This window comes from Benincasa hispida, chromosome 4 (assembly GCF_027475165.1).
Source record: "Benincasa hispida cultivar pf3 chromosome 4, pf3_genome.v1.1, whole genome shotgun sequence".
Lineage (NCBI taxonomy): Eukaryota > Viridiplantae > Streptophyta > Magnoliopsida > Cucurbitales > Cucurbitaceae > Benincasa > Benincasa hispida.
The window spans coordinates 20,471,705-20,487,547 of record NC_143481.1 but is presented as its reverse complement, the minus strand read 5'-3'; the positions used below and the strand labels follow the sequence as shown (position 1 = coordinate 20,487,547).

At 36.8% G+C, this 15,843-nt stretch overlaps 1 protein-coding gene across 1 annotated transcript; it reads right to left on the bottom strand.

Moving 5' to 3' along the window:
* Nucleotides 1-831: 831 nt before the first annotated feature.
* LOC120075907 (uncharacterized) lies at nt 832-9,745 on the bottom strand. Its single transcript, XM_039029650.2, has 2 exons — nt 9,319-9,745; nt 832-1,695 (listed from the first exon to the last, which is right to left on the bottom strand). The coding sequence occupies exons 1-2, from the start codon at nt 9,524-9,526 to the stop codon at nt 1,025-1,027; spliced, it is 879 nt and encodes a 292-aa protein (XP_038885578.1). The 5' UTR covers nt 9,527-9,745; the 3' UTR covers nt 832-1,024.
* Nucleotides 9,746-15,843: the final 6,098 nt, after the last annotated feature.

The window sequence follows — 15,843 nt, the reverse complement described above, 5'->3', positions numbered from 1 at the left end:
AATGATGATACATCTGCAACGTTTCGATGGTCGACGAAAAATAGGGAGGAAAATGAAGAAGACCGATGCAAATGGAGGAAAAAAAATTAAGATGAGGAAGAGAGAGAAAATTAAAGATAGTTTTATAACTTTGATCGATGATAATGTAAACAAGATGGCGAAATTCTTAAATTTGAAAAAGTAGGACAAAAATAATTTTAGGTTTGAGCTTGAGTCTTGTAATCAACTCTCACTCGAAGGATATAATTTATTTAATACAAGTTTTTTCAATGACTTAAAAAGTTTTTAGAAAAACTTGAAGTAACGACATGCGTTAAATGATACTCAAAAGAAGATTTTTCTTAACCTGTTAAAATTAGAGTGAAAAAAAGAAAAAAAAGTAAGAACTTTATAATACTGTTGTAGTATGTAATATATATCATACTATGTATTTAATCCACTTATATTTTGACATATCACTAAATGATATAGCAATTTATTTTATGGATTACACCATTTTAAATATTACTATTATGACAAGTAATGAATGGAGGTAAACCCTTGTCTTCTAACCAAGCATCATTTCGTGATAGTAGTACAAAGCTATATACGAAAGATCAAAGATGTAAGTTTACTTGGACTCCTTACACTGCATCAAAATCAAGTCGAAAGACAATGTGTTATATCAAAACACTAACAACACATTATAGGAGGTTTGAAAGTTGAATTTAATATTATATCAATTCTATTGATCTAATTAGATAAAATGTTTATGGAATGTTTCAAAAGGGGAAAAGAAAATACTACTATAATCCTCATCATTGCATTCAACAGTAGACACAAGTAGGGCCCTTATAGGTTAATCAGAACCATTGGATTCTAAAATTGCCTTTTTGGTTTAATGCAAAACTTTTATCAAACTAACCTTGAATAAGTATCATTGACACAAGACAAATTTACAGTACAAAATTTTTAGACTAGGTGCGAGACAGAGAAAAAAAGAACAAAACTAAACGAAGCAGTAAGACATCAACACAGCCTGAATCTAAAGCCGCTGCATAAACGGAAGTCCCAATACGATGATAACTGCAAACACACTGCAGTCCATGAAAATTGCACCCATTGCCTTCTGAGCCACTATACCTGCCTCTAAAACCTTACCAATTTGTTCAACTGAGCTTTGTCCCTCAGGTGGATTTACTTGACCCTGTCCTCTATCAGATACTCTAAAACCCTTTTGTTTGGTGAAAAGAAGCCTTCCAAGTACAACTGTTGCATTTGTGAACAAGACTAGATAGAGTGGTTTAGATCCAAAAACAGTTCTCATAACACTCTGGCCTAAGAAAGGAAATCCTACATATGAAGCAACTACTAGAAAGGCTATAATAGCTGAAAAACAAAGACGGGTCTTTTCAGATTCAGAAATCGCCGAACTTAGTTCATTTAGAGAGAAAGAACTGACTAGTGGCAATTTTGGTTTGGACTGTTGATCTCTGGAAAATGTAGAAAGAGATGCATCTCGACCATCAGATGGGGTGAAATGGGATGGTGCACTTCCACCGTCTTCAGGAGTAGAAGCTACTGCAGTTTCGATTTCATTAGATTTTCTCGGGAGAGGCACTGTACTGGTTCCATTATATGCAGAAGACCTAGCACTTATCTGAGGATCATTATGTTGCAATGTAGAACCAATCAGCTTGTCCTTATCATGAGAAACTGCACGAGAAGCACAAAATATGAGCAAAACAACAATTCTAATATGCAGTTCAATAACATAAAACAAAAGCAACTGCCAAAAAATGTTGTTAAGTGTAGGTGAACTGTGTTCAAAGCTGCAAATCCTCATGCTTAGCAGGTAATACTGCAAGAAAACATTGTGAGAAGGTAAACAAGGGCAGGGTAAAACTATATAATGATTGTGAAGATTAGTCTGGTACTGAACATTGCCCTATGGGAAAGAATCAAAGAACTTATTACGATAAGTGATGAGGTAGTCAACCAGTGACTCAGCTCAGTTGACTTGATGTGTACAGTGATGTGGAAGAAGCCCTTCGTAAATTATCCTCTTGCAATTCTGTTATTGATGTACAAATAGCATAGCTACACGCGTATAATTTGTTTCATAGAATATTCCTTCTGTAAGTGTATATAATACACCATCGTGCTCTAATTTGTATTCATTGAAAAATATCAATATTGAAATACTCTGAGAGATTATCTAATTTCCCTTCTAGGGTTTTTCTCATTACTCTAAATTGCCATCTAGTATCAGAGCTGTTCATGGCGAATCAGTCATCAATCTTCTCAAACTCATGCAATGGAAATCCTTCGGGTCAATCAGGTAACATCCATAAAAACGGATCAAAACAACTTCCTTCTCTGGCAAAATTTGGCGTGGCCCATGCTTAGAGGCTATCGCTTAGAAGGATACCTCACCAGCGAGAAATCCTGTCCCAGCAAATTTATCAAGAAAGCCTCTGAAGCTGGTGACAGAACTGAGGCTGTTGAAGAAGGCACCGGTACTGCCGTCACTGAGAAATTGGTACCAAACCCAAAATATGATGCATGGGTAGCTGTGGATCAACTCCTACTTGGATGGCTTTACAATTCAACAAGCCTTGAAATCGCAACCCAAGTAATGGGATATCAAGTCTCCAAAGACCTCTGGGAAGCTGAGCAACCACTGTTTGGTGTTCAATCCAAAGTTGAAATGGATTATCTGAAACATATGTTTCAATAGACAAATGGAAGATTATCTGGCAACAATGAAACAATATTCAGATGGGCTTGCTCTTGCCAGTAGTCCAATCTAAAATGATGATCTAATATCAAAGGGCCTCTTGGGGCTTGACGAAGAATACAACCCTGTGGTGGTTGTCATTCAAGGGAAATATGGAGTAAGTTGGACAGAGTTGCAATTTAACCTCCTCTCTTATGAAAAACGACTTGAATATCAGACAACTCTCAAGTCAGGAGTAAGCAACCTATCTATTTCGTCTAATAACACTAATCCACCTCCATATGTGAATATGGGGCAAGGAAAAGACAAGAGTAGCCAGACTTACCCTTCAAACACAAATCGAAATCAAGGACGACCCTCATTCTCAAATCAACGAGGTCGTGGAAGAGGGCGTGGATGCTCTTCAAATAGGCCAATGTGCCAAGTCTGTGGAAAATTGGGCCATATTGTGAATGTTTGCTACATGTGATACATCAGAGATTTCAACAATCCAAGTCTGACTAATTCTCGTGAAGCATCTGGATCACAATTTAGTTTCAACAATAACAACCAAGGAATTCGTCCGACTCCAAATCAGGACGTTTGTTGCCAACTTTGTTATAGTCTCCCCTGAGACACTAATTGATCCAAATTGGTACGCTGATAGTGGAGCATCGAACCACATTGCTGCAAATCCAAGTTTCTTGAACCCAAAAACTGATTATTCAGGTAACGATTGATTTTTTTTTTGCTAATGGAATGCCGTTATCTATTTCTCACATTGGAGATTCTGCCATAAATTCACCATCAGGTTCCTTAAAACTCAAAAATGTTGTGTGTGCCATCAATTGCAAAGAATTTGGTTAGCATATCTAAATTAACCAAAAATAACAACGTTGTCATTGAGTTTCACTCTGATTTTTGTGTGATCAAGGACAAGGTTACAAGGGTGGAGTTAGCGAAGGGCAGTCTTAAAGATGAGCTTTATCAATTAGCCGCTCCGGAACAATGCAAAAACAATTTCCAGAGCACAGTAGATGGTGTCTCTGATGGTTCTCGAGCTGCTGACACTGGATTTTCCTCATGTTTTTCTGTCGATAGATCAAGTACTTTTAATTGTCAAGTGAATATAGTATTGACCAAAGCTATTTTACATAAACGGCTTGGTCACCTTTCACCACAGACTTTAGCCAAAGTAATTAAGAGATGTAACCTGCATACTTCCTCTAATGATAATTTTTCCTTTTGCGAAGCTTGCCAATTCGGGAAAACTCATGCTCTTCCCTTTCCCCGCTCTCCATCTCATGCCTCTAGTCTTTTTGAACTTGTTCACACGGATGTTTGGGGACTGACCCCGGTTTTGTCAGTAGATGGCTATCAGTATTGTGTTTTGTTTATTGATGACCACAGTCGTTTCACATGGCTATATCCATCACGACAAAAGAGTGACACCATTTTTGCTTTCAAGGAATTTAAATCAATGGTCCAAAATCAATTTAATACAACAATCAAAATGATACAATTGGATGGAGGAGGTGAATTCAAACCAATAACTAATGTCTGTACTGCACTTAGCATTCAAGTTCGAATCTCTTGCCCATATACCTCAGCTAAGAACAGTCGGACTCAATGAAAGCATTGGCTGTTGTAGAAACTAGCTTAATGTTGCTTCCCAGGCTTCAATGCCTCTCCGATTCTGGTGGTTTGCTTTCCAAACTGTGGTCTTACTAATCAATGGTTTTCCTTTTCCTTTGTTGCAGGATCAATCACCCATTGAGTTACTCACCAAGCGACCTTAGATATTTCATCACTCCAGGTGCAGGTGTTTGGGTGTGCTTGCTACCCAAGCCTACGGCCATATCAATGGCATAAATTTGAATTTCACACGGAGAAGTGCATTTGTCTTGGTCCCTCGGTTCGGTATAAAGGGCACAAATGCTTAAACACTGAGGGTCGTATCTTCATTACCAGACACGTTACGTTCAACGAGGATGATTTCCCGTTTAAGAACGGATTTGGAAGCCCAAGCCCACAAATTCACCGACCACCAACCCAAAATTCCATTCTGACATAGTTTGGGTTCTCCCCTCCTATAATCCAGTCAGATCCGAACTACCCTGCAACGCAATCTCATTGATAACTTGTAGAAATACAAGTTATTTTGGCTCTTAAGTTGGAACAACTAAGGTTTTTAATGATAAATTCTCCTCATTTTCAGAAGAAACGCATGGAATTACTCAAACATTAGCAAACTCATGCAAAAGAATGTTTATTACTAAATACTGCGGCACTAACGCATTATATTGCAGGATTTCAACAAGAGGCTAATGCTAACGCATGATTAAGAAGTGTCGCAAGCAAAGTTCTAACGCATGGGCCATGCGTCGGGGGGATTCAACACAAAGAAGATTCATTGATTCAGGCTGATTGTGTCAAATCACCACTTGCAAGCATGGGCACCTGTAGCAGGCGGCGTCTGAAAAGCTTCTGAGTGTCAGGCGGCTGACCAGGGCATGGACTTTAATGCTGCCCATCACCAAGTTGGAGTGATCAATGCCTATAAATAGATGAAATCCCTCCAGAGTTCGAAGTTCAGAAATTTCAAGTTCTTACTTTCATAATTAGCGTAGTCGTAGTGTTAGATCTTTAGAAGCTGTGCTGTAATGCCAAGAAGAGCAGAAAGGTAGAGAACCACCATCACCGCCGATCAAGGAGCGGAGGAAGCCGAGCTTGAAAAAGACACTTCGTCCAATTCTTATACAAGTGATTGTACATAACTAGAATTGAGCCAAAGAGATACAAGAGATTGTACTCTGCGGCTTGACTCAGTTCCTTTCATCTCATTTATCGCTTCCATTTCATCTTATTAAATATTGCTTTTGTAAAGACAAACTGCTTCTTTATAAATTCATATATTTGATCCATCACACTTTGCCATAGTTTATTTCTTGTTTATGTTGAATGCATCTATACTTTATGCAAAACTTCATTTCAAACGCCTAAGCCAACTTGATCAATTGGTAAAAGCATCCTTAGCTTAGACTATTCAAAAGAGTAAATAAGCCAGCATCAAGTAGAATGCCTAGTACATCTAGAGATAGACTTACTGGTGTTTATTGCATTATGTGTTTGACGCATGCATCCTAGAGATAGGTTTTGTATGTTATTCACATTGAGAAGTGTTGAATAAAGTCTAACGCATAAACAAAGATAAACAAATCATCCACATCACATTCTGGCTCGTGTACATTCATCTTAGATCGATGCATACCACGTACATTAAAATCCATTTTCACATGATCCATCACTCACTACTTAACTCTTTTGTATCTTCTTGCACAAGCACAACACCTAGTGTAAATAACACATTTTTTCATACATTTAGGAAATCCCTACAACAGCTACAACGCAAGGTCTGCGTTAGCTTAACCTGAATCCCTGAGTTCGACCTTGGACTTACCAGGAACCTAAATTGGATTTATACTTGGATCTGATTTAGGAAATCTTGAACTTCAATAGGAGGAGTGTCGTGCGTTCTGTTGCACATTTCTAACGCACCAACGCGTTACAAATACATAAACGCATCAAAGCATCATTCATACTTAAAACTTATTCTTCCAATTTATTTTATACAATACACTCCTAGCTCGAATCACGATAGCAACGAACACTCATTCACCACCACCAAGCCCAAGTCTCACCGACCCAAGCCCAAACTTTGCCATTTCAAACTCCAGTCCTATTAGCCTAAGCCCAAATCTCGCTAACCCATCCAGCTTAGACATTTGGGCTCATCCCTTGGCCTGGTCAACCTCCACTATTGAACCCTCCCACAGCGCACTGGCCCACCTAACCATTGAGAATTTACCGAGCCCTTCCTCCTTTCCAGTCCATGTCTCATCCCCTTTTCAAACCGGTCCAGCCTCCTTATCCTCTACCTCTCGATCTCCAAGCCCTAATGTTCATGCTCTTCCTTACCATCTACCTCGGCTCCACTTCCAATCACAAATACATGATAACCAGAGGCAAAGTTGGGATCTTACGACCCAAGGTTTGGATGCCTTCCATGTCTCCTGATCAACTACCTTTTGATCTCTCTCTCGTTGAACCCACAAACACGAATGATGCTCTCTCATCCCCTGCTTAGAAAGCTGCCATGGAGTTTGAATACTTTGCTCTCTGTCGCTTAAGTACTTGGATGCTTGTTCCGCCTTCCTCGGATTACAACATTGTGGGATGCAAGTGGGTTTTTCGATTGAAGAAGAATGCAGATGGATCTATCCAAAGGCACAAAGCCTGCCTTGTTGCGGAAGGCTTCCAACAAACTCCAGGGGTTGATTTCTTTGACACTTTTAGTCCGATAGTAAAATTCTCCACCATTCGTATTGTGTTGTCTCTAGCCGTGTCTTGTGGCTAGGCTCTATGTCAACTCGATTTCAACAATGCCTTCCTTAATGGCACACTAAAGAAAGCTGTATACATGACTCAACCACCGAGGTTTGAAGATCCTATTCATCCATCCTATGTCTATAAGCTGCATAAAGCTATCTATGACCTCAAACAAGCACCTCGAGCATGGAATGATGAATTGAAGGTTTTTCTCACCAAAATTGGCTTCTCGGTAAGCAAATCTGATGCTTCTCTGTATTATTTTCGAAGATCATCCTCAATCGTCTTACTTCTAATCCACGTGAGTTGTGGATGATGTAATTATCACTGGCAGTGATCAAGGTTTCATCTCTAAACTTATTCTCACACTCGACTCAAGATTTGCTTTGGAAGATCTTGGTCGTTTGAGCTATTTTCTTGGAATTTAGATTTCATACCTACCTAGTGGCATCCATATGAACCAAGCAAAATATATCTTCGATTTGTTGGATCGACTCAATCTGCCTACTGTTAAACCATGTCTAACAACTGTCTCTGGCCAAGCTTTATCCCTTCATGATGGAAGTCCTCTTGCTGACCCCCTTCCCTGTCGTAGTGTCATCGGAGCTTTGCAGTACCTTGTCAATACCATGTCGGACATTACATTCATCATCAAAAAACTTAGCCAATTCTCGAAGGTTCCCACTGATGTACATTGGAAGGCTTCAAGAGGATCCTTCGTTATTTAAAAGGTACGTCTTCTCTTGGAATTCTCATTCAACCAAGTGATACCTTAACCACCACTGCTTTCTCTGATGCCGATTGGGCCTCTAGTCTAGCATTGATGACAGAAAATCAGTTGCTGCTTACTATGTTTTCCATGGTACCTCATTGATATCTTGGTCTTCCAAGAAACAAGTTGCCATTGCCCATTAAGCATTGAGTCAAAATGCCGTGCACTTGCTCACACATCCGCTAAGATCACATGGATACGACAATTTCTTGAGGAAATTGAATTGGGTCTCTCAGGCACACCCGTTTGTGGTGTGACAACATCGGAGCTGGAGCTCTTGCATTGAATCCAGTCTTTCATGCCCAAACTAAACACATAGAGATTGATGTGCATTATGTCTGTGATCAGGTCCTAAAGAAACAACTTGATGTTTGGTATGTTCCTTCTAACAAACAAGTTGCTGATTGCTTCACCAAAGCTCTGTCTCGTTCTCAATTCTTCTATCTAAGATCCAAACTCGAGTTAACAAATATAACACCTAGTTTGAGGGGGGATATTACGATAAGTGATGAGGTAGTCAACCAAGTGACTCAACTTAGTTGACTTAACGTGTACAGTGATGTAGAAGAAGCCCTTGGCAAATTATCCTCTTACAATTCTATTATTGATGTACAAATAGTATAGCTACATGTGTATAATTTGTTTCATAGAATATTCCTTCTGTAAGTGTATATAATACACCATTGTGCTCTCATTTGTATTCATGGAAAAATATCAATACTGAAATACTCTGAAAGATTACCTAATTTCCCTTCTTCTAGGGTTTTTCTCATTACTCTAAATTGTCAGCAACTTGAATGCAACTTTCTAAAACTACCTGATGCCAAATAGCAATCTATGCTTACTTCAATTCTAAGGCTACATTGTTCAAATATAATTTATGCCATTACAACCTTTTGTTAATGTCACAATATAACTGCACAAGTTCAATTGACATTCGAATTCAATAAACATGCTTAATTACAATTATACTCCATTAAGCAGCAATTCCTCAACAAATATTAGCTCAAAATTTGTCTTCCTACGTTTAGCTGGAATCGTGGCAATAGAAAAAACGACACTTAAGAACCTAGAACTTCGAAGATCCAAGTAGACTCTCTGCAATTCACTGTTATTATTAGTTTTCTTTTTTAAAAAAGAATTAAACGATGTACCTTTTCATGGATGATAAGAAACAGAGCATAGTTATCAAGTAAATGTAAATCATTATCTACGCTAATGAAGCAATTATCTGTTCTTCTCATTAGCCTCGCAAAGAAAAAGAAAAAAAGAAAAAGAAAAGGAAAAGGAAAAGGAAAACGATGAGAAGGAACGAATTGTTTGAATGAAATTCCTAATAACCAAGCTCTTAATTAGCTTCTCATCACATCAACTCCACTCGAATAAACGCAGAAAAAAAGGCAACACAACAGCATTTTCACAGAAGCCCAGAAAGCAAGAAGGAAATTCGAGAAACTACCAGTTGGTTGAGCGGAAATACGAGACGGCCGGAGATCCTGAAGATTCGAGATCAACGGCTGGGATGATGAATCCATATGTTCATCGTATGATGGCGGAGATGCGGAGGAAGAAGGGAGGGACTGGATCTGACCGGTGATTAGGGCTAAGCGGTCGGAACCTCGCTCCAGGATCCGCCGCCGTCGAGCTTCTCTCGGATTCGCCGCCATGATTAGTCACCTTCAAAACACCGTTAGAATTGGGTCGGTTTTTGTTCAGTTCTGCTGCTCTGCTTCACAGATCTACCCCATTTCATTTCCACAAGTACGTTTTTTTATTCCATTTGAAGGTGTTAAATTGAAGGAGAATCATGAGAAATGGCCAAAAATGACCTCCTCCCACTTTATTTATCTTTCTAAATGACTTTGTATGGTTAATTACTTTTCTATCATTCACAACTTATGTATGCAGCCAACCATAGTTAGTAGTAACACCTTAACCAAATTTTATCCCAATCCAAAGTTTATCTTAAAAAAACTTATACTCTATAAAATTGTGATTCGTCTATTCATTATGTAAAAAAAGTATTGAATATCTCGATCATTTCTTTTTATCTTTTTGCATTAGCTACAGTGGCTTGTTTTTTATTCCTTTTTATACGGAGCACATTTCAAATGTGTTGCTACTTCCTCACTAATAAAAATCTTTTGATTTTGATGTTTCTGGTGGATATTTTTTTGTGAGACATTTCAGAGTTTTTCAATGATATAAGGCCAAATACGTAGTTGAATAATCATTAATGTTGGTTTCTTCTTAATTCAGTAACCTAATATTCGAATTCTGACTTAATTATACGTCTTATTGTTACTATTCTATCCTTCTCAACTTATTACATGCAATTACCCACAACAAAGAATTGAACTAAACAAAGTTTTCAATTACTTTTACCTACCTCAACCACCAAATTTTACCTACCTCAAATACCAATTAGTTTTAACTAACCTAACATCAATAAGACGACAAACAAAGAAAAAAAAAGAAATTTAAATTTTTAGTGAAATAAAGAAATTAGTTTAATAAGATCCTAATTGTTAAAAAATAGTTTAAAAAGATATGAAAAAATAAAAATAAAAAAAGAAAGAAATTCATACGGTAGTGAAGAGACCCGGTCAGGCTTCATACAGTGGTTACCAGGGCCTAATCGAGTCATTTTAATCTGTGGCTAGGATTGGACACGTATGTTGGGATTGATACCCTAAATCTCGTAGGATCCTATAGTTTGTAAACATTGTTGAACAAACTTATTATGTATTTAATAAAATATTTGATATTTTATTCATTTTTTTATAAAATATATGATATTTTAATTGAATTAACCACAAACCAATAAACTAACATCCAATGTTATCTTTGTAACTTAAACATGTATGTGGAGACATACGGGTGTTTCATGTTTAAGTGATTACCTAAAAAGTCTGTAGTAGATGGATAAGGCTGGGTACCTTTCCTTGTGACACTATGAGTATGACCCACTTTATAGGTGTTATAATTGTTGTAAAGTACTACAAATGATCTATCCTGATCATCCATGTATAGATATGCGAGCGGAGATGTTCTATACAAAAGAGTTTGTATAAGACCGGACCGCGAAATGTTTAGTCTCATTATGTAACGCCGTTCGTAATAGAGATTTACATTTCACCAGGATGACCATAGGTAACATGACCTGAATCCTGAGTAAGTTGTGAACTCTTGCTCATGAAGGCGGTCTTTTGATTTGGATGGGTGAGAGTGGTCAGATTGTCGACTCAATAGTCCTACCACTTTGGGGATTCGTCTGATTAGGGAGCTGGGAACACAGCTACACAAGATGAAAATCACTCCTTTCCCGAGGCAGGGGTAAGTAGATAAATTGCTCCCTTAAAAGTTGATTCCGGGTCTTGAACAATGTGGCGCCACACCCTCTCCTGGTCCGAGAGGGGTTTAGTCATAGTTGGACTATGATCTATTGTTCATTAGAGGGATCAGTGATACTTAAGAAGTTAGTGTAACTACAGGAGAAAAACAGTAATTTGGCCTAGTTGTACTTACAAGCAATTTGTGAAGGGTTGTCATACTATTGATTGGTTATATCCAGTGGACATAGAAATATATCTGTAGTGCAAAGAGTGCAACTGTCGGTCTTTAGTGGAGTGCTCGATAGTTAACAGATGGTGAATAATATAATTAAAGAGTTTAATCAATCATTTATGTACTGTTGGAACTTCAATCTACAGGTCCATGAGGTCCCCTTGATAGCTCAATAGGATTTAGTTGAGAATCTATTTTTGGATTAATTTGAATTGTTCAAGTTAATAGAAGGATTTAATTATATATGATATAATTAAGTTGTTTCAATTATATGTGATATAATTGTCATAATGTATTTGATACATTATAGCTTAATGGTAGGAAATAAATATTTGAAGGAGATTCAAATATAGTTTCTATGAATTGGATTCATAGTTGTTACATTTAATATAAATAAGATTTATATTAAATGCCATATAAAAGAGAAAAGAAACTATAGTTTATATTGTATGTGATACAATATCAAAACTATAGGTTATATGTTATATTTGATATAGCATATAATTTAATATATATATATATATATATATATATAATATGATAAGTTAGTTATCATATTTATATTTATATTATTATTATTATTTTAATAATAAGGAAGGGAGTTACAACTTTCTTCCCTATCTTTTCTCTCCACCCACATTAGTGAGTGGTAGTTATTTTTTTGGTAAGAAGATTAAAAAGAAAAATATTTTCTTCTTCTTGTTGTTGTTGGTTGAACGATTAAGAAAGACAGAAGTGTTCTGTGTCTTTGAGTTTTGTGTGAAAATTCTCAATCTTCTTCCTCTACACATTAAGCTTTCCCTCTTAACCAAAATAGTCAGAGTCCACCACTTCTGGGTTCTCACCCCGAGAATACCAAGGTATCCATTGTGGTAGTGTCCGATTTTGGTTCGAGGTTTATTTTGAAGAAGGTCTTTAGGTTGTTCATGATTCGTTCGAGGGAAAATCGTGAAGAAAAGGTCTTCAAATGTGAGGTTTTTTTTAACCCTTTTCTTTTAAAGCATGTTGTAATTTAGATTTAAATGCATATCTTATTGTTGTTTACTATAAAACTTTGTATTCAATAGATTATGGAATTTGGTCGATCCGTTTCTACTTAGGGGTGTTCAAAAAATCCGGTAACCCGACCAACCTGGACTACCCAACCCAAACTGCAAGGGTTGGGTTGGGTTGGGTTAAAAATGTTAGAAAATATTAAATTCGGGTTGGATCTCGGATTACCCCATTTCAGGGTCGGGTCAACCAGACCCGACCTGAATATATATATATAAGAAAAAAAAACAGTCAAATTAAAAAAAAAAGAACCGGTGACCCAACTCGGCCCAACCCGAAAATTTTGGGTTGGGTTGACCCTCCAAAAAAGAACTAATAGGGTTCATTATTAGCCAAACCGAATTTTTGGGTTGGTCCACAAAAATCTTCCAACCCGGACTATGTACACCCCTATTTCCGCTCAAGGTTCTCCTCATTAGAGTTCCTTCAATTGGTATCAGAGCCAGGTTGTAGGTTTCTAATTCCAAATTTTATTCTTGTATGAATTGTTTTATGGTAATGGTGGGTTTTATTATTTGCATTCTATTTATGTGATGAATAGTTGTGGATGAATTTGTTGATGGATGTTTTGGGATAGAACTCTCTGTTTAAGGCTTTCTTTAATTTTACAAATTTGGTTTGTAAAGGCCCCTGCGTTTTTGGGCATTAATTGTTGCAAGCGAGCCTGTAATTTGTAAGTTTTGAGTCGCTCGTGAAGTTCTAAGGTTGCTTCAAAGAAGGGTTGCAAAGCGTTGTTTCGATGGAGAAGACAACACAGAGGTTCCATATCGTGTAGCTATAGCTAAATGATCAGGTAGCTTTGTTATGCGATCAGGTAGCTTTTGCTACACGATCGTGTAACATTTGCTAAACGATTGCATAGCTAATGCTACTTGATCGTGTAGAGTTTGCTACACGATCGTGTTGCATTTGCTATAAGATCGCCTAGTTGCTTGCTAAACGATCATGAAGTCTTTAGATGCTCAACGCATGGTTATTTGCTACACGATCGCATAGTCTTTCATGCTCATCGCATAGTTTCTAACTGCGCGATCATGTAGTTTTTCATGCTTATCGCATAGACCATTTGCTACACGATCAGTAGCAAGGTGGTTCTTTGAAGGGCAATTCAATTCGAACGGTTCAAAACCTGGTTCATCTGTTCCGAACTAGTTGACTAAAATCTTGTAATAGTTAGCTTTTTGTTTTTTTAAGAGGTCCTATCCCGATCCATCAACTTTTAGAATAAATATACATGCAATGTATGTTTTATATTATATGTCATAATGTATGTCATATAGTTTTAAAACCTACCATAGGTTATGAATTTATGTTCATGCATCATTTTATATTATAAATGTTATAATATATGAATATGCATGATTTAAATTACACAAAGCATGCTCATGCATCATATAGTATAAGTACTATAGTATATGTATGCATGTATTATAGCATATCTATGCATCATTTATATTATAAGTATTATAATATATAGTTTAATGGATGTATGGAATGTATGTTATAGCATGATTCATTACTTAGTTATATAAATGTTATATATTAGTAATGAATGAATATTGCATGAAACATGACATTACCTTAGGTTAATTTATAAATGTTATATTAACTAAAGTATGTCTAGCATGCAATTGTTGGTTTTCAATAGTATCATTTATTTATAATTGTTATAATTAAATGAATTTAGAATTAAAATCACTAATAAAGAGTTGCATGAAAACCTTAGGCTATAATCATTTTTTAAAATTGTTTTAAAATATGATTGAGATAGACATAAGATCACATTTCTAATGAGATTAGAAATCTAAGTTCAATCTTTTAATCAGTTTAATAAGATTAAATTGATTCTTAATAAAAGATTAAATATATAACAAATGTATCTATAAGGGATCTTTTGTCTAAGGCGGGTTTTGAATAGGCTGGGGTACTTAAGTTGATGGAAACGCCGCTCCCTTACCTAGGAACCTACCTAGAAAGGTGAATTAGATAGATTTGTTATATGCATGCAAGTTTGATGAAAGTCTATTAAAGAGTTTAATGAGACTTTGATCAAAATTGTTTTATCATCAAAGACAAGAGTTTTTTTTAGCAAATTAAACAAACAATTAGATAAAATTAGTAGCTGAATTTTCCTAAGTTAATTAACCCTAGGTAGAACACTCAATGGGAGGAAAATGGGGTATATGATACTTCATTTTGCCTCTACACATTTCTCCCTAAAAGTTCACATCGTGTGATCTACTCTCGGCCTCGAGGCACTATGGATGTCCCTCTACGGGTGGCATTTGGGTAGGTAAGGTGAATGGAGAGAGTGTTTATAGTAAGTGGGAGCGAGACATGTGATGACACATCCCTCAGTCTCTCTCATAAGTTAAATAAAGTTTCATGCATCGCCTCATGGCATCGTGGGTGTCCCCCTAAAGGATGGTTGTATTGCATGACACTTTATTTGATCTCCAAAAATGGATAGGGTTGCTTTAGTTTCATGTTCCAATCGATTTTTTCCTACGGTTGGTGTTGACGAATCGCTGATAGGTATGCTTGATGATGTTCTATGCTCGAAATGATGCGATACTACTGCAAGATATGCGTTAATTATGGATGTTCACGTAGTATGTCATGCGTTGTCACAAGTTTCCTTACGATGGAACCAAGTGTAATTCCACCGCAAGTTTCTTGGTGTGATCCGAGGTCGAACTCAGGGACTATTTTAGGTTATTGTGATATGTTCACGATATATGCGATCAGGTTTTCAATATTTAAAAATGTGTTTGTACAGGTATATAAATTGCGATAAAATAAAGTAAAGCAATAAAGATGCGATAATAACATAAAATACAATAAACCTAAGCTAGACGATATAAGATACATGCTTCATGTTACAAGATGCTGGAGTCAAGGCTGGCTGTGAAAGTTATGTAAAGACGTGGAATGCGGCGTCAAGTCTTATGAATAGAATAGAAAGAGAAAGATAAATAATATAAACAATGCAAGTTCTCAATTGCGTTGAAGCTAGAAATATTGTTCCGCTCTTCTCTTGGCATACACCTTTCAGTAATCGGCCACGCTCCCACATGTCTGTGGTGAAACAGAGAATAACGTAATGAACGCAAGGTTGCTTCCATGTATGGAAGTACTACTCGCTTTAGTTAACGCATTCTTCTAACCCTCTCTCGATAGATCAAAATGGTATTTTCACTTCTGCTCTCACAGGTGAAGATGCCGTCTAGCATAGCTAAATGCATTTTATACCTTTAACACAAAGTAAATACTTGTTTGATTCATATTAACTATCAGGGGATTAAAAAGATATCATGGAGAAAATGATTAATGGAGGAACGGAAATAGACAGAGAATGGTATGA